The sequence below is a fragment of the Symphalangus syndactylus genome, chromosome 19 (genome assembly GCF_028878055.3).
Source record: "Symphalangus syndactylus isolate Jambi chromosome 19, NHGRI_mSymSyn1-v2.1_pri, whole genome shotgun sequence".
Taxonomy (NCBI): Eukaryota; Metazoa; Chordata; class Mammalia; order Primates; family Hylobatidae; genus Symphalangus; species Symphalangus syndactylus.
Window position 1 is genome coordinate 76,111,380 of NC_072434.2, and position 23,387 is coordinate 76,134,766.

At 42.8% G+C, this 23,387-nt stretch overlaps 1 protein-coding gene across 14 annotated transcripts in view; it reads left to right on the forward strand.

Moving 5' to 3' along the window:
- The first annotated feature begins 3,110 nt into the window (after positions 1–3,110).
- The window catches only part of DISC1 (DISC1 scaffold protein), a 431,012-nt gene continuing 410,735 nt past the window's right edge, over positions 3,111–23,387 (forward strand). For 11 of the 14 annotated variants that reach the window (XM_055234476.2, XM_055234478.2, XM_055234479.2 and 8 more), the window contains exon 1: positions 13,053–13,200. In XM_055234476.2, coding sequence (XP_055090451.1) covers positions 13,134–13,200 — 67 coding nt within the window. In that variant the 5' untranslated portion in view covers positions 13,053–13,133. Of the gene's footprint in view, positions 3,165–12,953; positions 13,201–16,614; positions 16,748–23,387 lie in introns of those variants that run through there. The other 3 variants (XR_010114822.1, XR_010114820.1, XM_055234477.2) reach the window with 3 other exon arrangements.

Here is a 23,387-nt window from a genome sequence, read left to right on the forward strand (position 1 = left end):
GTGCACATTTCATTGGGCAAGTGCTTTTGCAAGAGCCTCAAGGGCTGTCAGTGCTATTCGTTCCCCAGTAGTGTTAGCTCATTCAGTGTCATTTCCTGGAAGACAGGTAAAGAAAATAGATGATTTTGATTGTTAGGGAGAATGACTTCCTTTGAAGAATGAATGGAAAAAAATGCCTTCCTGACAAGATGATAAAACCTTTTTATAATACTTCATGCAAACTTCGACTAAACTACCTTATTTCTCAGTTGGGGTAGTGAAACGAATAATAGCAGAATAGGGGAAGGGAAGATAGAAGCTAGCAATGATTGAAGGTTGCTACATATGAAGCTGTTCAAATGCATTATGTCATGAGAGTCAGTTCTTGCATATATGCCTGAATGGAAAGAATTTTGCACAGATAACTTTTTTGAATGTCTACTTGGCTTTAGAATTCACATTCAGTTGTTTTGATAGAGGGGTAGGCAGCTGCAGATTGACCTTTCCAAATCCATGGGAACCAGGCTGGTGATAAAGTTGGCAGTCAATCACTAAGCAAAGCTCGGCAGATGGGTGGTGGAAGATGACCTGGGAGCAAGGAATATCTTTGGTGGATGACATGATTTGGCTGTGTGCCCACCCAAATCTCATCTTGAATTGTAGTTCCACTAATCCCCATGTGTGGTGGGAGGGACCTGGTGGGAGGTAATTGAATCATGGGAGCAGTTACCTCCATGCTGTTCTCGTGATAGCAAGTTCTCACGAGATCTGATGGTTTTATAAGGGGCTTTCCCACCTTCAGTCTGCACTTCTCTTTCCTGCCATCATGTGAAGAAGAACATGTTTGCATCCCCTTTCATCATGATCATAAGTTTCCTGAGGCCTCCGTAGCGATGCTGAACTATGAGTCAATTAAGCCTCTTTCCTTTATAAATTACCTAGTCTCGGACATGTCTTTATTAGCAGCATGAGAACTGACTAACACAGTGGAATTGTAAACTATTTCCAGTGGTCATCACTGGTCTTCAGTCTCTGTTCTCACATACTGTAGCGTGGCCTCAGGGATGTGTTCTCATCCTCTTCTACACCCTTGCTGGAGCCTCCTCACCTGAGTGGCCCTCAGGAACGGGTAACTACCAATCAAATGATATATTGAAAGGTTAAAAACCCAGAGGCTAAATAGATCCCTGGAGATTAAAAAAGGAAGTTGTTCAATATTGCCTCAAGATTTTCATGATGCACTTTCAGACCCCTAAGTTTCCTTATGTACCACATATACATACACTTCAGTTCAAACTCTGGCTGTTTAGAAGGCTAGTTGAGATGTAATGACTCATTGTTCTTTGAGAAAGCGCAAAAAGCTGACTGGAGTCAGAGCAAAAGAAGTTGCTTTTCTCAATAGGCAAAAGGTGAAGGGAAGTGGTAATCATATCCTCAGAGGTTTCAGGCCAAAGACTTGGAGATGGCAACCCATTGTGAAGAGAGGGTCAGGTAACGAAAGCCTTCAAAACCCGACTAAGATGATCAAAGTAAAAATTCCTTAGCCACCCTCCCCACCCCTATGCATCAGAGCTGAGCTTCAGACAATGAAAGAGGGCAGCCTGGAATCCAGGTGGCTCCCCAAGGTCAGTTCCTCACACCAGTGGGCTCCATGCTCTGTTCACACATTAATAAAAAGAATATGTCTCTTTAGTACATTCATCTTTCTTTCTTTCTTTCTTTTCTTTTCTTTTTTTTTTTTTGGAGACGGAGTTTTGCTCTTGTTGCCCAGGCTGGATTGCAGTGGCCTGATCTTGGCTCACTGCAACCTCCACCTCCCGGGTTCAAGCAATTCTCTTGCCACAGCCTTCCTAGTAGCTGGGATTACAGGTGCCTGCCACCACGTCCAGCTAATTTCTGTATTTTTAGTAGAGACAGGATTTCACTATGTTGGCCAGGCTGGTCTCAAACTCTTGACCTCAGGCGATCCACCCACCTTGGCCTCCCAAAGTGCTGAGATTACAGGCATGAGCCACCACGCCCAGCCCTCATATTTCTTTTAAAATAAATTATATACATTATTTTAAATTGTAAAAATCCAAAAAGCCAAAAAATTTAAAAAGAAAGATAAACAGTATCTTTCAAATAATTAAAAAAATGGTATATAATAGTTACATTTAGGCTTGGCTTCATATAAGGAAAAACAACTAATGGTGGCATAAACAAGGTAACAATTTTTCCCTGTTCCATAAAGGAAATCTAAAGGAAGGCAATCCAGGGGGGATATGGCAACCCCACAAAGTTGTCACGGAACCAGACTAATTCCAGTTATCTGCTTTGCCATTCCTAAGCTGTGGCTTTTTCTTCAAGGTTCAAGATGGCGTCCAGAGCTCCAGCCATTGTATCCATAGTCTCAGATGCCTGAAGAATGAAAGAAAAGTCTCCTCTTCCCCTTTAAGATTTCTTTAAGTCCCATAAAACATTTTGGAACCAGATTGGAAGTCTTTTAACCTTCTGATTCCAACCTAGAGCAAGGAAATCCCCCAAGGAGTGCTCTACCCTGTGAAATCTTCTCTTCCCCATGTTGTCATGATCCTGCCCTCATGTGCTCTGACTGTTGCCAAGCCTTGGATTTCATTTCTGGAATAATGCCTTGCTCAATATTAGAATTACTTTAGTTAGGATTTGGGGGAGGCGGCATGATTGAGGAACGTGAGTGTTGTTGACGACAGTATTGTTGGTGAAAGCAGCTCCAGTTCCACAACTTACGATCTGAGACATCGTGTGGCCATTCACGTAACAGGCTTTCAGAACTGAGAGAACTTTGGTAGACTAATCAAGACGAGATAGGTTATCTTGTGGCAACAAAGATGCCTACATCTCAGTAGCTTAATTCAATGTATGCTTCCTTTTCTCTTGTTCATGTTTTATGTTCTATAGAAGTTTACAGGTGAGATCCTACTCACAGAGGCTCTTGGGATCGAGGCTGACAGAAGCTCCATCTGAAGACTTACTTTTATACAGAGAGGCAGAAAAAGAGCGATGAATCAAGCACTGGCTTCTAAAGCTTCCGCCCAGATGGGAAGCATATCTCCTCTGCTCACATTTCACTGACCTAAGCCAGTCACATGGCCATCCTCAGCTTCAAAGAGGTTGGGAAGGCATTCCCACTATGTGTCTGGATGCCAGCAACTCAAAAATATTTGGTGAGTGCCTCTGTGGCTACTGGTAGTTTAGTTCTCATGCCTATGTTCCAGTTTTATCCTCTGAAAGGCCAAATCCAAAATTCAAAATATTACAAACAGGTTTATACTTGAAAATGGGTAAACATTCTCATAACATAAAGCTTAATGATATTCATGAGCTTATTTTTGCAAACTATGCCTCACACTGAAAAGAGAAGCTCTCTGGCTTCCTTAGCTCAGGGGCTGTCTCATTAGTTGGTCCCTAAGACCACAGTTGGAGACTGGTCCTACCTACTGTGGAAGTTTCACCGGCCAGGGCAAAATAAAAAAGAAAGGAAAAACCAGGATAAATGAGCTTTAGAGAAAGCAAAATTCACTCTTTTTAAGAAACTGTGCTAGCTTCTATCACATATTTATTATTTTTTTAAGGTTAAAAAAAGGCTTTTCTTTATGAAGTGGTGGCGATGGTAGTTGGTAGAAGTTTTTTTTTTTTTTTTTTTTTTTAAAGAAATGTATGGCTGGGTGCAGTGGCTCACGCCTGTAATCCCAGCACTTTGGGAGGCTGAGGCAGGCAGATCACCCGAGGTCAGGAGTTCAAGAACAGCCTGGCCAACATGGTAAAACCCCGTTTCTACTAAAAATACAAAATTAGCCGGGGATGGCGGTGTGTGCCTATAATCCCAGCTACTCGGGAGGCTGAAGCAGAATTGCTTTAACTCAGGAGGTAGAGGTTGCAGTGAGCCGAGATCGAGCCATTGCACTCCAGCCTGGGCAAAAAAGAGCAAAACTCTATAAAAAAAAAAAAAAAGTAAATTTACATGGCAAAATAAAATGTTAGTGTCATTATATATCTCACCTTCTTGTTTTTTCTTAAGTTTTTAGCAACCAGCCATGAAACAAAAGTTTAAAAGCCACTCATGTGGTTTCCCTTTGTTTTCAAAGAAGGAAGCTAGAAAATTAAGTGATGTATCCCCAAACACACACATTTAATTGGAGAAAGAACCCCTAATCAATTCTTGAATTCAAATTTCAAATTGGCTGAATGGCATGAATTTTTCTTTCCCTGGAATAGCCTTACAGAGACCTGACCATTAACAGCATTTGCAAGAGAAGATTAAAGCACACGATTACTTTACTCACTGTGTAACACATGAGGAATACAGACGAGATGGGAAAAATGTGAGTGGCTTAAGGTCAAGCACTTCATTAATGAGATGAACTCCTGACTTTGGACAGTGGTCCACTTACAGACACTGTCTTTGAAACTGCCTGCAGAGCCTCCTGAGATCTTCTAATGTGGCTGTTGAATTGGGGCATTTAAAAGCTTCTGATGGTTGCAATGTGCATCAGTTTTGGGGGACCGGGAGGTCCCCTCTCTCTCATTAAGAAGACACAAGCCAGGAATTTATGCTGATCAGACAACATAAAAATCAGCTGTGAGAGGATTGGGTCAGAAAACCAATGAAGAGAGGTTGGCCAGAAGATTAAAAATCAGAAAAAGAGGTTTGAAATTGCTGCGCTTTCTAATGATAATAAGGTTGCCACCTATTATTATGGCCATTCATGTTGTCCCCCTGTATATGAGAGCTGTGAGAGTAACAAAGTGTTACCTGTCAAGGGTCACACGAGACAATCAATGTGAAAGATGGAAAGAGAGGGCTGGTGCCTATCACTTAGGAATGATAGGTGATACGGCCGAGGTGATAAACAGTGAGAGGGGGGCGAGTATCTCTTCCTTGGTGGAAGTTGGAGTAAATGTAGACACGAATAGAGAACAAAGTCTACTTATTCAAAACCGAGCAGCCAGGCGAGGAGCACTCGTCCCATGGTGAACTATTTAATTGTGAATAAATCTCTGACTGGAGAGATTCTGGGTTAACTGTTCCTATATTACATGTGGTAAACTGGCAGAAACAGGTTTAAACCATTGAGTGGTAGGTCTTTAGGCAGAGTAAAATTAACATGCCCTTCCTTAATGGCTTTGGCTGTTTGACCATGTAAACACATTTTGAGTGCCACATCTCTAGCGCAGGCTAATCACTGGGAGGTAAAGATGACCACAAGTTTCAGTCATCTTGGGATCACAGGTCTAGAGCGGGAGCCTGCAGCGTCTCTGCCAGTTTCCCATGAATTATCTCACTATTGTGGCTTTAAGACAATATGCACTGCAAAAGGAAGGTTATTTATATTATATATTTAGCCTAACACTAGGATAACATCCTTTGGCATGGCCACTATCTGATGGTATTTGAAACGGAACCAACTTCCTATTTCCAGGCATTAACAAATGAGAGTCTTCATGTTGTCTAATGTTATTTCCTGAGTTTAAGACTGATTTCGTTTCCCCAATTCATTCACATTTCTTTAAAGAAAAGATCTCCTTTAAACAATTAAATTTCCCAGAATTGTTTGAGCATTGTTATTGTACTCAATGAGAATATTTCCTATTTAACTCTAGTTATGTAACTTGATGGGAATTTTCTTGAGTATCTATCATTGCCATACTCAGAGAATTTGCAGGACACTTGAGAGATAAATCAACCAGCCTGTCAAGAGTCAGAATCTTAATTTAGATCATTCATTCCAACAAGTCTGTGGCCAGACAGGATGCAAAAATGAATAAGGCATGACATTTGCCCTCAAACAGCTTACAGTTTAGAAGGGGAGATGAAAAGGAACATTGATTGTATATAAAGCATGATTGTCATAGCCCACCTTCTCCCATCTCACCTTCCTCTGGGAATAAAATTAAGGGAAGGGGGAGATAATATTATGCATGAAAACGCAGCATACTTATTAGCCAAGTATAAGTCTCATTATATGAATGGAGAGTGACAGTTTGTACTCAGGCATCAGAAAATGCCATTTTCTCTAGTGAGAGTATAGTATATGATTGTGGGTAGGAATATGGACCCTACAGCCAGATTTCCTGGGCCCAAATCCCTGCTCGGCCACTTACTATGTTTGAGATTTTGAGTAAGTTCTAACCTTCTATGCCTCAGTTACCTCGTCTAGAAATGGATATGAAATCAGGTTATTGTGAAGGTGAAATGCCTTTAACAAGTTTAAATTGTACAGAATAGTGTCTGGCATGTTGTAAGTGTCCATGAGTTATTATTAGTAAACTTCTAAGAGATTTCCATATTTTTAAACACAATTTTTGGTAGTGATAATATTTTATTTCCATTTAAATGTGGTAAAAAAAAAACCCATCATATTTACCACGCTTATGTGTGGAGGTCGGTAGTAGTAATTTATTCACACTGTTGTGCAATGGATCTTTAGACCTTTTTTTTTGAGACAGTGTGTCTCTGTCACCAGGCTGGAGTGCAGTGGCGTGATCTCGGCTCACTGCAACCACTGCCTCCCAGGTTCAAGCAATTCCCCTGCTTCAGCCTCCCGAGTAGCTGGGACTACAGGTGTGCCACCATGCCCAGCTATTTCTTGTACTTTTAGTAGAGACGGGGTCTCACCATGTTGGCCAGGATAGTCTTGATCTCTTGACCTTGTGATCTGCCCGCCTCGACCTTCCAAAGTGCTGGGATTTCAGGCATGAGCCACCACGCCCAGCCCTTTAGAACCTTTTACTTTACGAAACTTTTTAAAAAGGATACTCTGTATCCTTTAAACTACACCTCTTCATTTCCTCCTTTCCCAGTCCCCAGCAGCCATCAGTTTACTTTCTGTTTCTAGGAATCTTACTACTTAGTTACTTCATATAAGTGGAATCATACAGTATTTGTTACCCGGCAAAAGAGTTGTACACTTTACTTCCTTTGAGCTCCTAGATTCTGGCTACAATGTCATACCTCTAGTATTTCATGTTCGTTGACTGTGTAAATGTGATCTGTAGATATGCATAATTTCAATACAACAGAGCAAATGCCGATCCTGCTAATGATGCAAAGATTCTAGGCTATGACCTCAGATTGTGTCAGCAGGGCATTACTCCATTTCCAATCTCATGAAGACTTTGGTAGTATCCACAAGAAAGAGTTGTCCAGTAATTTAAATTTAAAAGATTGATAGAACAATCATCCCTTCATCATTTGCTCTTCGTTATCCTCTCTGTGGACAACCTTTACATGTGTTAGCAGCCAGAACTTAGAAGCAGAGGGAAACTATAGATATCATTTGTTTATTTGCAGGCAGCAGGATTCATGGTGTCTAATCTTCACCATGACATTTAAAGTAGGCACATTTGGGGATGGCTGTCCAACGTGATGGTCTCCACTCACCCCTCATTCAGGGTTGGTTGGCTGTGGTTGTCTTGTGTTCCTATGGGGTCCGCTTCTTCAGTTACACTTGATGACCTGAGAGAGGGACTTCCGACCTACTGAGCTCACTAGGATCTTGCTCCTAAAGATCCAGAATCGGCTCCAAGAGGGTCAAGCTTTTCATGTGGCTGGATTACAAACAGGTAAACTCGGAAGCAACTGGGAGCAGATGCGCAGAAAAAAGTAGGGATGAGCAAGACTTCCAGGATCCTTCTGGCTTTCCAGAGCTGGCTCTAGTGTTTCCAGAAGACCAGCTTCCTTATGCCTTCAGGCTCCATGAAATGACTCTTGTTTCCTCACCAAAATTTGTTTTACTTAAGTTAGAGTATATTGGTTTTGGTTAGTTGCAATTAAGAGTGCTAATTAATACAGCATTGTGTTGGAATGAGAAAGCTGTCAAAAAACTAAAGGAAAACTGTTCTAGTACCCACACCAGAGATTTGGAGTTGGGAGGTTTACCAGTGAGGGATCAATTGGAGAAGGAGAACCACTATGAGTATTGTGGAATAAGGAATGTATTACAGGAATTAGACCTCACACAATTGTGAGAAGAGCTGGAGAAGCAGAAGTCTAAAAAGGGAGATGAAGGATCTGAGAAAGGTGTTTAACCAGCCCTGTGTGGGTGAATGAGTTGGGGCTTACAGAAAATCTGGGAGCTATGTATGTACAGATGTTGGAGGAGGACTGTGAAGGGGCTGGTATAGACATCTACAGAAGGTTGATGGTTCTGTGTCTGCTTCCTCTGTGAATGTGCAGAGAAGCATCTCATAGGGAGCCTGGGGCTGCTATTGGCCTATGGAGCTAGTAGTTGAGGAGGAGACCTGGGCATGGAATAGGGAGAGATAGGGCAAACTGGAAACCACCAGCACCTTTGCATCTGTCTCTGACTGTCTCCAACCAACAGTAACCTTAGAACAAAATGACTACTGCTCACTGCCACCTCCCAAATATTATGCTTTTGGCCAAGTGTAGCTGGGATCCATTCAGGGAAGGTGATTCTGCAAAACATAGTTCCCAGAATAATCAAGGTGAAAATAGAATAATCTTGCACAGAGGTCTTTGATAAGACTAGGAATATATAATACATAACAGCTAGGAAAAAATATATAAATTTTCCCCAAGTGCTTATAATGAACAAACATATTTGGGAACCATATCCACCTAACCTAGTCAACTAAATTAAAAGCCGGAGTCATTTTAGATGCTTTCCTCTCAATTACCCTCAACATCTAGTTACCAAGTTTCATATAATTTTACTTCCTAAGTGTCTCTTGAATATGGCCCCATTTTCTCTCTTTCTCTCTCTCTCTCCCCTCTCATTTTGACACAAGGTCTTACTTTGTCACCTAGGCTGGAGTGCATTGGCATGAACATGGCTTACTGCAGCCTCAACCTCCCAGACACAAGTGATCCTCCTGCCTCAGCCCCCCAAGTAGCTGGAACTACAGGTGCATGCTACCATACCCAGCTAATTTTTTTTTTTTTGTAGAGATAGGGTTTCACCGTGTCACCCAGACTGGTCTTGAACTCCTAGACTCAAACATTCCACTTGTTTTGGCTTCCCAAAGTGCTGGGATTACAGGTGTGAGCCACCGCGCTCAGCCAGCCATATCTTCTCTATCCTCATTACAAATGCTCATGGTCTCTTACCTGGAACTCCTACCTGTTTCCTAATCAGTCTTTCTGCATCTACCACAAATCTGTCCATACTACCACTACAGAAGGGGGTCCCAACCCTCACTGTGCTTTAGAATCACCTGGAGGACTTAAAAAAATCCATTGCCTGGGCCCCACTCTAGACCATATATCAGACCCTCTCACAGCAACCTTCTATGGTACCACCATCACCTTTGTTTTGCAGATGAGCAGACTGAGACTTAGCAGAGGGTTAAATAACTCCTCAAAGTCCACAGCTGAGAAGTAGTGGAGCTCGGATACGGTGCCGTTATCTGAGTGCAGAGCGTATGCTCCTAACCACATAGTACGATGCCTTCCAGACTATGCCACAGGGCTAATGAGATGGTTGGTAGGACCAGTGGTGGAGGTGTGGAACACAATTAGCAGTACAGAATCGAGGGGAAAAGAATGGGAATGGTTTTCAATTCGGTTGGTTTGAATGGATTCTTAGACAACCAAGTGGTGCTGTTGAGGGTGGTGCTGTTGAGGGGGCAGTTGGAAATACAATGAAGCTCAGTCTAATTTAGGGCTAGTGAGGGATGGACAGGAGGAAATGGATACAAAAGACAGTTCTGAGGTGGAAAGGACAGGATCCAATGGCTGAATGAAAGGGACGAATGTGAGGGGGGATGTAGGATTGGCTGGGGGGACAAGAAGAGAGTAAAGCTATCTTGAAGAAAAGTTTAATACAGGAAAGGCAGCAGTTTTGGGAATGTGCTAGAGAGGACCATGAGAATCGTTTTGGTGATATTAACTTCGAGAACCCAGCAGAATCTGTAAGTTGGAAACATGAATCTGGAGTTTGGGAGACAGGATGCAGTCAGGGATTCTGATTGAGGTTTCACCAGGTGGTTGAAACCCTGGAAGTAGATGAGAGGGATGAGTAAGGTCAAGTATGAGGGATGCTGAAGAAGAGAAGCAGGCCATGGATTAAATTCTGGGGAGGCCCAAGATAAGGGGTGGGGAGAAGGGAAGAAACTAATGGAGGGGACCCAAAGAAAGGAGTGAGCAAGTGGGAGGAGGACAGGAAGACAGACAGACAGATAGATAGATAGATAGAGAAGACAGAAGAGAAAGAGAGACAGAGAGAGGAGAAAGAGAGAAACGGAGAGAGATAGAGAGAGGAGAAAGAGATAGAAAGAGAGAGAGAAGAAAAGGATAGAGAAAGAGGCAAGAGAGAAAAAGAAGAGAAAGATTTATTTTAAGGAATTGGCTCACTTGATTTTAAGGTCTAGCAAGTTTGAAATTTGAAGGGCAGGCTGCTAGGCTAAAAATTCAGGCAGGATTTGAGGCTTCTCTCTCTCTCTCTCTCTCTCTCTGTTTCTCTCTCTCTTTAGGCACGGTCTCACTCCATTAGCCCAGGCTGGAGGGAAGTGGTGCAATCACTGCTCACTGCAGCCTCGACCTCCTGAGCTAGAGTGATCCTCCTGCTTCAGCCTCCCAAGTAGCTGGGACTACCAGTACAGGCCACTGTGCTGGCTAATTAAATTTTTTTTTCTTTATAGAAAGAGTTTTGACAAGCAATGGGTAAAGAATTTCCTAAATGGTGATGGGATAACTGGCTAGTCATATGCAGAAGATTGAAACTGGACCTCTACCTTACACTTTATACAAAGTTAACTAAAGATGTATTATAGACTTAAATGTAAAACCCAAAACTATAAAATCCCTGCAAGACAACCTAGGCAATACCATTCAGGACACAGGCATGGGCAAAGATTTCATGATGAAGATGCCAAAAGCAAAAATTGACAAATGGGATCTAATTAAACTAAAGAGCTTCTGAACAGCAAAAGAAACTATCAACAGAGTAAACAGACAACCTACAGAATGGGAAAACAATTTTGCAAACTGTGATCTAACAAAGATCTAATATCCAGCATCTTATAAGGAACTTATATTTACAAGAAAAAAACAAACAACCCCATTAAAAAATGAGCAAAAGACATGAACAGACACTTTTCAAAAGAAGACATACATGCAGACAACATTCATATGAAAAAAAGCTCAACATCGCTGATTATCAGATAAATGCAAATCAAAACCACAATGAAATACCATCTACACCAGTCAGAATGGCTATTATTAAAAAGTCAAAAAATAACAGATGCTGGAGAAGTTGTGGAGAAAAAGGAACACTTTTACACTGTTGGTGGGAGTGTAAATTAGTTCAGCTATTGTGGAAGACAGTGTGGTGATTCCTCAAAGACCTAAAGACAGAAATACTGTTTGACCCAACAATCGTATGACTGGGTATACACCAAAAGGAATATAAATAATTCTATTATAAAGACACATGCACACACATGTTCATTGCAGCACTATTCACAACGGCAAATATATGGAATCAATCTAAATGACCATCAATGACAGGCTGGATAAAGAAAATATGGTACATATATACCATAGAATACTATGCAGCCATAAAAAAGAATGAGATAATGTCCTTTGCAGGGACATGGATGGAGCTGGAGGCCATTATCCTTAGCAAACTAACACAAGAACAGAAAACCAAACACCACATGTTCTCACTTATAAGTGGGAGATAAATGATGAGAACACATGGACACATAGAGGGGAACAGCACACACTGGTGCCTTTTGGAGGATGGAGGGTAGGAGAAGGGCGAGGATCAAGAATAACAACTAATGAGCACTAGGCTTAATACCTGGGTGACAAAATACTCTGTATAAGAAACACCCATGACACAAGTTTACCTATGTAACAAACCGAACTTAAAAGTTAAAAAAAAAAGAGGGTCTTATTAGGTTGCCCAGGCTGATCTCAAACTTCTGGACTCAAGTGAACCTTCCACCTTGGCCTGCCAAAGTGCCTGGCCTTAGATATTCATACATTTATTTATTTTTACAGATGTGGTGGGGGTGTGGGGGGTCTCTCTCTGTCACCTGGGCTGGAGTGCAGTGGTCCCATCATAGCTCACTGAAGCCTTGAACTCCTGGGCTCAAGCAATCCTCCCACCTAAGCCTGCCGAGTAGCTGGGACTGCAGGAGTGCACAACCATGCCGGGCAAACACACTGATTTTAAGTACGACTGTGTGCTTTCAGTCTTAAGATCTTCAGCTTTTGAAGGACCTCAGCCCTCCTCTAGTTCTAACTCCTCTCGTTCTAAGGAGATCCTTCCCATTCCTGCAGAACGTCTCCCCAACCCTTCTTCTTCACAGTTCTCCCTCCTATCCCTGAACCATTGCAAGAGGTTTTGTGCCAAGCCTCTGGCACAGGGCACATTCTATCTCATGTTGTGATTTGGTTTTCTATGCACGTGGCTCTCCTTCTAGTCCGGAAGTGAGCTGCTTAAGGGCAAAAAGCCCATGTGTAGCCCCCTTCCTTGTACCCATTGTTCTATAGCAGGTGCTACCTAGGGGGTGCTCCAGTGGCTTCTTTGAATGAACCAAAGAGAAGGGGTGAAGGCGGGAGTCAGTTGCCTAGGAGCTTGCATGGACTCCTGTGTCCTGGAACCAGCCTGTGTCCTGGAACCAGCCCGGAGCTGCTGGAAGATGCTAGAAGTTGGAATCCCATCTCATTTCTAAACATCTGCTCGCACTCATCTCTTTCCAGGGTCATCAGTCATCCCCACTCCGCCCCCCCCGCACCCACTTTGTATAAATGAGCCCCTCACATCCCTCCATCTTCTCCATCACTGTGTGGTCACTTCTTAAATCATGCGTCTGGAAGGCGCCCTCCTGTACCCCATCCTGGAGGCTTCCTGCACTTCCCCTCTTGTTTCCTCCAGAAATGAGTCAGAGCGAAAGCAAACTTTCTGAGGTCCTGAGATCCCGGAGACAGGCTGTGAGGGCCGCTGGCCCCGCCCGCTCCAGCATCGCGCGCGCGCGCGTCAGGGGCCAATGCTGGAAAGGAAACAGCGGACTTGCTGAGGAGAAGAAAGGAGCCGCCCCCTTCGTCGCCAGCCCCCTCCCCACTTCCCGTCCAGCGCGCTGCTCCCTTCCCCCCGCCTGTGGCCTCGGGGAGCGAGCAGGAGGCAGTCCAGGCGGAGCGGGAGGAGCTGGCAGCGGGGCGCATGCCAGGCAGGGGTCCTCAGGGCGCCCCAGCCGCCGGCGGCGGCGGCGGCGTGAGCCACCGCGCAGGTAGGCGAGCTGCCACAGAGTCCTAGCACGTCCTGGGGGGTCCTGGCAGGGAGGGCGCGCTCTGGCCCCCAGGAAGTCTTGTAGGTCAGGGCGTGCCTCTGTTAACAACCCCTTTCGAGGTGAAGGAAACTGAGTCAGGACGCGAGGCATGCGGGGTTGAGAGAAGAGCGAGTCTTGGGCTGCCAGCCCGGCACCAGCGCCGAGCCGGGCCAGGTCCCTGACCTAGGACTGTGCAGCTATCCCCCGAACCCGCAGTTTGCGAAACTGTAGGAGTCTGACCCGCGCCCCCGCTGCGTGTCCAGGTGACCAGGAAAGGTTGCAGGGGCGTGCTTGGGGTTTGTATCCCTCCTGGGACACCTGCGCCGCCCGCACTCTCGTTGCGGTGCGCCCCAGCCTGCGCCCCCTCGGGACAGGGGACGTCCCGCCCGCCTTAACCCCAAGACCCAGCTGGATCTCGGGTTCCACCTCTTGGGGACCTGGAGGGAGGAGGCTGGGAGCGGGACCAGGAACTGGTGCCTGTGCCTTCCCTAGGGGCTGCTCTGAAATCAGTGTCACCGCCCACTTCCTACTTGGCTACACTAACGAGGACGGCCCAAGCCGGAGACTGCTCGGTTTCCACCGCCTGGAGCGCGGGTCTCGCTGTCAACTCTTAGTGATGATTGTGGATGGTTGTTTTTCAACAATGACAGGACTTCTACCTTCTCACTCTTAAAACGTGAGGTTTTCCAAAGACAGTGAGATTTGGAGTTAGGGAGTGCTGCCTTGTGTCCTTGCTGGGTGAGGACAGGGCTGGGTCAGTCGCTTAACCTCTCAGAGCCTCAGTCTCCTGAAATGTAAAAGAGAACACTCATAGCCTGGCCTCCATATGTCGTTAGGTTTGTTGTATGGGAAATCAATTTGCAAAGTTTTATCATCAACTGGACAAATTTGAGTTGGACAGCACTAGGACCATAGGAACCGGGGTTTGGAGACAGTCTGCCTGCATGTCAATCCTGGACATGCAGGAGACTATGACAGTACCTGCTTCATAGGGTTGTTATGCGGTTTAACTGTGATGGTGGAAGTGAAGCACCTCGCCCAATGCCTGAGATACCCAGTGCACTCTCAAAAAACCTTGGTTGCTATTTTTCCTAGGCAAAATCTAAATAATTGGGAGTAATGTGAGAATACCAGTTTGATTTGATTAATGTAGGAATAGTAAGGCATTTAAAAACACATGTAGTTCTCTTGTGCTCGGCATGGTACATGAAGTCCTCTGAGGTTCAGTTCTGTGCCACAGAGCAAAAAGAGCCCTGGACAAGACACCCGCTTTTCGGGCTCTTTGACTTTGAGCCTGTTTTCTCATCTGTTTACAAAAAAGATAAAAGAAAAATGGGAGTAGTAATTACTGCCTTTTGTACTGATCGCATTGCCTGAGGATCAAATGAGGCAAAAGATCTGAAGGCACCTTGTGGAGTATGAGTCACTATGCACATATAAGACATGATAGTACTGGGAGGGAGCGGTAACATCTGCAGGTTTTTAGAACTTACAATGTGCCAGACATTTTATTATGAATTCCTTTGATGAAATCCTCCCCGCATCTTTATGGGACTGGGATTACAGTCCTCATTTCCCTATGACAAAGCTGAGGTTCAGGGTCACCCTGCTTGGTTCCCACGCTCACAGAGCTCTTAAGCGTAAAGCCAGGATTAGAACCCTGGTGTGGGTGCCACTCACAACTGTGTTCTTGGCCACTTGCCAAACTGAAATTATAGAGTGGAGCTGTGATTCAGAACCTATATTAGAATTTAGGTACTTTTTTTTTTTTCTTTAAGAGACAGAGTCTTGCTCTGTCACCCAGGATGGAGTGCAGTGGCACAATCATGGCTCACTGTAGCCTTGAACTCCTGGGCTCAAGAGATCCTCCTGTTCCAGCTTTTTGAGTAGTTGGGATTACAGGCGCATGCCACCATGCCCAGCTAACTATTTTTTTTAGAGATGGAGTCTTGCTATGTTGCTCAGGCTGGTCTCGACCTCCTGGCTTCAATCATTCCTCCCACTTTGGCCTCCCAAAGCACTAGGGTTACAGGCATGAGCCAACAGGCCCAACCTCCATCCTGCATATCTATAGACCCAAAATGTAAGAGTGAATTGTTAGTCCTGGCAAAAGAGGCTTTGGCATAATTTTAATTTCCTTCAGACTTGTTTTATAAAATATACTTTAAACTATCTTCTTGTAAAACAAATGATGACAATTTGCAGAAAAGTTATTAAAACACTGAAAGAACAGGTTGCAAGATCTCATTGCAAATCTTAAAGTGGTATCTGGATTGTTTTGTTTTGTTTCAACACGCATCTGCCAGAACCCTTAGGATAGCACATGAGGTGTAACCAGAAATTGAGGCATTGGGTGTCATGGTTACTTTGCAGGGCTGGGCCCCAAGACTTTTCTGCAGGAAGTTCATTGCTCACCCAAGATGCCTCCAGAAGAAGGCAGAAACTTCTGAGAGGAGCATGAATGCTCTGTTTCTGTGCTGCAGAAACAATTCCTAGTTTATTTGTTTCCTAAATTAAGTTTATCTTATTGGTTTTTGTTTTTCCAAAAGCAATGCATGCTCATTACAGGAAACACAGAAAACTACAAACAAGTAAATGAACACTAAAAAAATACTGTAATCTCACCAAGGTAGACAAATAGCTTGATGTCTCTGCCCTTGTAACCCATTTCTGTGCTGCATGTATCCATCCAAAAAGTGAGAGGCAAACTATTATTGTTTTTTGTTAAATGACAAAAATAGTACTTGCCAATTGCTCAAACATTATGACATTAATGTGGAAAAAAGCCAATTTATTATGCTTATTAAAGCTTTTTCTTTTTTTAAATGTAAAAATTTTGATTGGAGAAGGATTAGAGACTAAATTGTTGATATTTGAATTTTATTGTGGTTTTGGCTAAAGTTTGACACAGGACCTTCGGAGCAAAGAGAGGATACAATGGTGACCTTTAAACAATATATGTATTTTTTGAGATGGAGTCTCGTTCTGTCGCCAGGCTGGAGTGCAGTGGCACGATCTCAGCTCACTGCAACCTCCGCCTCCTGGGTTCAAGCGATTCTCCTGCCTCAGCCTCTCGAATAGCTGGGATTACAGGCGCCCACCACCATGTCCAGCTAATTTTTGTATTTTTAATAGAGACAGGGTTTCACCATGTTGATCAGAATGGTCTCGATCTCCTGACCTTGTAATCTGCCCGCCTCAGCCTCCCAAAGTGCTGGGATTACAAGCGTGAGCCACTGCGCTGGGCCCTTTAAACAAGATTTAAAGACTAGTGCACAAAGTTTCTGAGTACAAAAATAGGTATTATTTTAGATTAGGGTCATTAGACCAGAATTAGAATCATTCTTTTTTTTTTTCTTTTTTTAATTAAAAAAGATGGAGTCTCTTTATGTTGGCCGGATTGACCTTGAGCCTCAAGCAACTCTTCTGACTCGACCTCCCAAAGTACTAGGATTACAGATGTGAACCATTGCACCTGGCCAGAATCATTCTTTTGATAATCATGATGGTAATTGAGTTTATATGCTGTGTTCTCATAAATCCAAGCAGAGCCCACTGCTTCCAGAGATTCCCTTGGCAGCCACCCTGGGTTGAGGAGGGTCCCCTCCTGGCACAGCTGGAACCACCAGTGAAGAGCCATTTTTCAGTCAGCACCATTTAGTAATATAAGACTTTTAGCTCCGAGGAGACTTCCGTTGTTAGTTCCTAACTTTCATGACTTTGTGGTAAAAATTCCTTAGCGAATGACTTGTGTGCAACAATCACGTAATTTTTAAAATTCCAGATGCTTTAGCCATTCAGAATCCATTTTTTCTTTAAAAACCAGAGTTCACCAGCTGTTTCTCTTGAGCCAAGACTTTGCAATCAGCTTTCAAATGTTCACACCAAGTAGAAGCAGGAAGGGAGAACTGTGGCTGGGCAATGAATGAAATACGGACATTTAGCTGTAGAAGGTAGTCAGGGGCTCACATGGTGTGCACAGCCTCTTGTATGACTACTGGTCCTGTATCTGCTTCCTTTCCCTGCCCCATTTCCCCTTTGGCCACCTGCTTTTTGTCATGACTCAGAAATGGATGCCAGACATTGTGGGGCTCCCTCCAGTCACTAGGGTCACTGGTCACTGACTTATAAACAGAATCACAGAACTTATTGTCAGATGAAGCTTCAAAACACCAATTGGCTAAACTCCTTGTGTTCTGGCAGGTAAGATGTCAGCATCCTTATTTAACAAATGATGCTACTGAGAACTATGTATGTAGAGACATAGTCTCAAAATAAGTGCAGTCATGCCTTGCATAATGACGTTTTGTCAATGTCACATATGTGAGAGTGGTCCCATAAGATTATACTGGGGCTGAAAATTTCCTATTGCCTAGTATTTACTATACATTTTATTGTTATTTTGTGTACTTCTACTTAGTAAAAAAAAAGTTAACTGTAAGTCAGCCTCAGGCAGGTCCTTCAGGAGGTATCCAGAAGAAGGCATTGTTGTCATAGGAGATGATGGCTCCATGCGTATTTTTACCTTGAAGACCTTCCAATGGGACAAGGTGTGGAGGTGGAAGGCAGAGATGGTGATGATCCTGACCCTGGGTAGGCCCAGGCTGGTGTGTGTGTTTGTGTCTTAGTTTTTAATAAAAAGTTTGAAAAGTAAAAAAAAATTAAAAATATGATCTTATAGGATAATAAGGATATAAAGAAAAAATATTTTTGTACAGCTGCACAATGGATTTGTGTTTTAAGCTAAGTGTTTTTATAAAAAAGTCAAAAAATTAAAAAAATTAAAAAATTATTATATATAAAGTAAAAAAAGTTATGGTATGCTCAAGATAATTTATTGTTGAAGAAAAAATTTAAATGAATTTAGTATAGCCTAAGTGTACAGCGTTTATAAATACAGTAGCATAAAATTATGTCCTCGGCCCTCACGTGGACTCACTCACTCACTGACTCACCCAGAGCAACTTCCAGTCCTGCAAGCTCCATGTATGATAAGCCTCCTATACAGGTGTACCATTTTTCATCTTTTATAGTGTATTTTTACTGTACCTTGTCCATGTTTAGATATGTTTAGATGGAAAAGTACTTACCATTGTGTTACAACTGCGTACAGTATTCAGTACAGTAACATGCTGCACAGGTTTGTAGCCTAGGAACAGTAGCTATACAATATAGCTTAGGTGTGTCATAGCCTGTAATATCTAGGTTTTTGTGAGTACACTCTATGATGTTTGCATGACAAAATGACCTAATGACACATTTCTCAGAACGTGTCCCTGTCAGTAAGTGATGCACGACTGTGATTGAAATAAGTAGCCCCACATTATTTTTCTCATGTCAACTTCAGGTTAATGTTCCAGCCACATGGGCTTGTGCTTGCTCATCATAAAAAAATGTGGATAAAATTCTACCTGTTCAGCCACAACATTTGTCTGTCATGGGTGGACTTTCACCTTTTATTTTCAGAGTTCAGAGTTTGAACTCTCAGAGAAATGCAAATAAGACAGTAAACTCCTCAAGATGAGGAATGGCAATCTCTGAAGATAAATCACGTATTTACTGTACAGTATTGAATGTTGTAAGTGGTAGTAGTGGTCATGTAATCTGGCCTTCTTATTTTACAGGTGAGAAAAGTGGGAAACAGCAGCAGAGTGATTGTTAGAACCTGGCTCCTCCTCTTTTACTTAGAACTCTTTTCATTAAGTTGTGTCATTTCATAGTTCTGTATAATTCATCCCTGCTTAAGATACATTAAGTGAATTGAACTGAATCCCTTTTTTTTGAGCCATGATGGCTTTTAAAAACTTAGATTTTCGGCCAGGCGCAGTGGCTCATGCCTGTAATCCCAGCAGTTTGGGAGGCCAAGGTGGGCAGATGACCTGAGGTCAGGAGTTTGAGACCATCCTGGCCAACATGGCAGAACCCCATCTCTACTTAAAATACAAAAATTAGCTGAGCATGGTGGCATGCGCCTGTAATCCCAGCTGTTCGGGAGGCTGAGGCTGGAGAATCGCTTGAACCTGGGAGGCAGAGGTTGCAGTGAACCGAGATCGTGTCACTGCACTCCAGCCTGGGCTACAGAGAAAGACTCCGTCAAAAAAACAAACAAACAAAAAACCACGTAGATTTTCAAGTAATTACTATTGTTACACTAAATGTCAATGGGTCCTTAAGAATCTTTTTGTTCATGAATTCATTATTTATTCATTCAACGTTTATTGAGTGCCTACTTGGTTCAGAATTAGAGTTAGCATGAGAGCCACACATTAGAAAGGTATCACTTTTTGACTAAATTAAAAACTTGCTAAAAATAGTTATCCATCGATGGAATAGGCTACCCTGAAAGGCAGAGAGCTTTTTGTCATTGGAAGTATGTAGGGCAGTGTTGGGTGACTCTAGGGTGACTGTCATGGGGGTTCTGCACTGGGGAGGGGGCTGCGTAGGATGATGAATGGGAACCCTTCCAGCGCTACGATGCTGTGATCGTTGTCCTGCAGGATTGGGATTGTGCAGGATTTGAGCTACGGTGTAAATTTCCTCTTCCCTGCTCATTGGGCTTTCACATTTTGCTTCCTTCCCTCGTCCAGGTGGTTCCATTTCAGGAAGCCTAGATAACTTCTTTGCAGTCATCTGCCCGAATGTAGTAGCTACTTTAACTCCCCAGAGCTGTACATGTCTAGGATTGATATTAATCATTAACACAATTATGTTCGCCCAGGTGAACAAATCTACCAGGAATAGAAACGTGCATTTGACAGGTGGCCCTGCATGGAGACTAATTGCTTTCACAGGTTGAAAGGTGAAGTATCTAAAGTTTAATGAGTAAGTTGTGTCCTGAATGTGGAATCTGAGTTGAAATTGCATTTTGGACATGTACACCTACCTAACTTTTCTTTTTCATACCTGTCATCTTTTTTTTTTTTTTTGAAACGGAGTCTCGCTCTGTAGCCCAGGCTGGAGTGCAGCGGCGCAGTCTTGGCTCACTGCAACCTCCGCCTCCCAGGTTCAAGTAATTCTCCTGCCTCAGCCTCCCGAGTAGCTGGGATTACAGGCATGCCCCACCACGTGCAGCTAATTTTTGTATTTTTAGTGGGGACAGAGTTTCACCATGTCGGACTGGCTGGTCTTGAACTCTTAACCTCAAGTGATCTGCCTGCCTCGCTTCTCAAAGTGCTGGGATTACAGAAGTGAGCCACCACGCCCGGCCTGTACCTGTCCTCTCTTGATTTGTGAGTGGATTGATTATTGGACTTTATTTTTAACACAGGAGAATGTGCGTGTTTTGCATTTATAAGTGAAAGCATGCCTCATCTTACTCCAACACTGATAGGAAAAGGAAGATTATTTTACAATGGTCAAGTGAGAAAAAAAGTAAATACAGAGATAAAGCGGGGTTCTAATGTTTCTGCTACACTGGAAACTTAGAGTTGCAAGAGCTGTTTTGGGATCACAAATCTTCTGAAGAAAAAAAGTTTGCATATTTCAGTAGAAGTCTTAATGTTTCCCTGGCGTCTTGTGTTATAGCTGCAGGCCAAGCAAAATGAAATGTGAGACACTGTCCTTGAGGATAGATCATCTGTATTCAATTTAAACAGTAGATTTGGGGGCCTTAAATTACCTTGACTCTATGAATCATTTTGTGTTCCTTAGTTTATAGAATTATCTCCTAGAGACATTAACTTATCCATTAATTTCTTCCATTGTGTTTATTCATTCACAAACACTAGCATCTACTGTATACACAGTACAGTGTTGTGCATTGCAGGGTACTTAAAGATGTAGAGTGCCAGGCATGGTGGTGCATGCCTATAGTCCCAGCTCCTTGGAAGGCTGGAGTGGGAGGAGTGCTTGAGGCCAGGAGTTCAAGGTTGCAGTGCGCTATGCTTGTGCCTACGAATAGCCACTGCACTCCAGCCTGGACAACATAGCAAGACCCTGTCTCAAAAAAAAAAGAAAAAAAAGAAAAAACTCCCCCCAAAACAAAAATGTAGATCATTCTCAAGGGCCATCCAGTCTAGAGAGAAGAACTAAGGGAGCCTGGTATTCTTAGGCCTTAGAGCCTAACAGCCACACCTAGGATGCCTCTTCAGAAGGTGTTCCAGGCCTTCCTGTGTCTTCCCAGTTCTGATACTGGATTATGTCATTATGTCTCTGTTGAGTAACTCCTTCCAGTCAGGCCTGCACACTGCTGCCAGGACAGTCCTCCTCACAAAGCACAGATCTGATTGGGTTATTGTTCCTCTGTGGAAAGGGCTTTCAGAGACTCATTATCTCCCCCCAAGCAAATTCTTAGCATCTCTTTTCAAGCCTTCCATACACTGGCCCTTAAACACTTAAAACGGACACTCTGGCCTTTTTATTATGCACATTATTCTGCCCACTGAGAATATTACAGAACCCATCTTCCTTGCTCCCAATCTGAACACATCAAAATGTCATCCCTCATTTACCATCTAGCAAATCAATAATGCTTCTCAGCCTTCCCTGGTTCTCTGGAATCATCTGCTCTCTCCTTCTTCTGTTACAGTTTGTTATGGATATAACCTGTTTTTCTGACTCCAATGTAGACTTCTTCAGCTCAAGGTTTCAGTTCTGGTTTATCTCCTTACTCCCTCATCTATGTAGTACACTTATGGTTTACTCTATTCTCACTGGATTAGACCAAACTCTTAATTTTATTTAGGATGGATTAATCCAATGCATAGATTAACCAAGTCTATTATTTTTATATCTTTTGAAACCAATCAAGAGTTTCAGAAGTTCAGTTCAGTTTAAATATTTATTGAGATGCACACACTATACAGTCAGATACTATGATAGCTCTTGAATATAAAACATGTATATATACTTACGTTTGTATATATATAAATTGATATGTAAATTTAAATAGATAGTGTTGTCTACACCATTGAGAAGCCTATAGTCCCATGGAAAAAAGAGAATTAATTCTCATGAAGTTTCTGGATATTGTTTCATCAGAATGACTGAGCACATCGGGGTGTACCAAAATCATTAAGAAGTATTTAGCACCTAGTAGATGCCTAATAAATACCTTACAGGCTAGATGGATGGATAGATGGAAGAAGAAAGAAGGACTCCTTTAATTTATAATTTACCTTTTGCTGGGTTTACTCCTAAGTATGACAATTTTGAAAACAATTTACTCAATGTTTATTTCCACACTGTGTATGAAATATGCTGCTCTTCATTCAGAAAGGGATATATAATTCTCCATTTGTAGAACACTGAGTTAATTTCATGGTTGTGGTGTTGCTTTTGCTTACTTTCACCCACATTTTCTCCTCTGTAGGGTGGCAGCTCCGTAGGGTGGACACACGCTTTGGGAGCCTGCAGCTGTTTGTGTCTGGGGGCAATGGTGAAGGGCAGTGACTCATTGACCCAGAACTCATGATCTCATCTCTCACCCAGCTGGCTAATCGGCCTTGGGGACAGGAGGATGAGCGCTGCACTCCCTCCTAATCATGCAGCTTTTGTGTGTCTTTCTTTACTTGACTTAAATTGTAATTTGAATGGAAAAATGGATAAATTCTATCATTTGAATTTAACTTTTATGTATTTTCTTGACTCTGATTTGGGATTATCTTAAGTGCATTCATTCAAATATTTATTATGTTTTTGAAACTTTTTTTGAAAGGCATAAAGTAATACATGATAAAAGATATTGTTATTACCCCTGTTTTTCCCATTTCAAGGAGTCAGAACAGGCTCAGTGGAAACAAAATGAGATATCTTATGGGAGTTACTTTCCCTTTGGCTAATCTTGGTATGAATTTATATCAACACTATATTTAAAATTTTATTCTGCTTTTTAAATTTTAATTTACAATTTTTTTTAAAATTTTACTTTAAGTTCTGGGATACATGTGCAGAACATGCAGGTTTGCTACATAGGTATACATGTGCCATGGTGGTTTGCTGCACCTATCAACTTGTCATCTAGGTTTTAAGCCCCGCATGCATTAGGTATTTGTCCTGATGCTCTCCCTCCCCTTGACCCCTACCCCCCAATAGGCCCTGGTATGTGATGTTCCCCTCCCTGTGTCCATGTGTTCTCATTGTTCAGTTCCCACTTATGAGTGAGAACATGTGGTGTTTGGTTTTCTGTTCCTGTGTTAGTTTGCTGAGAA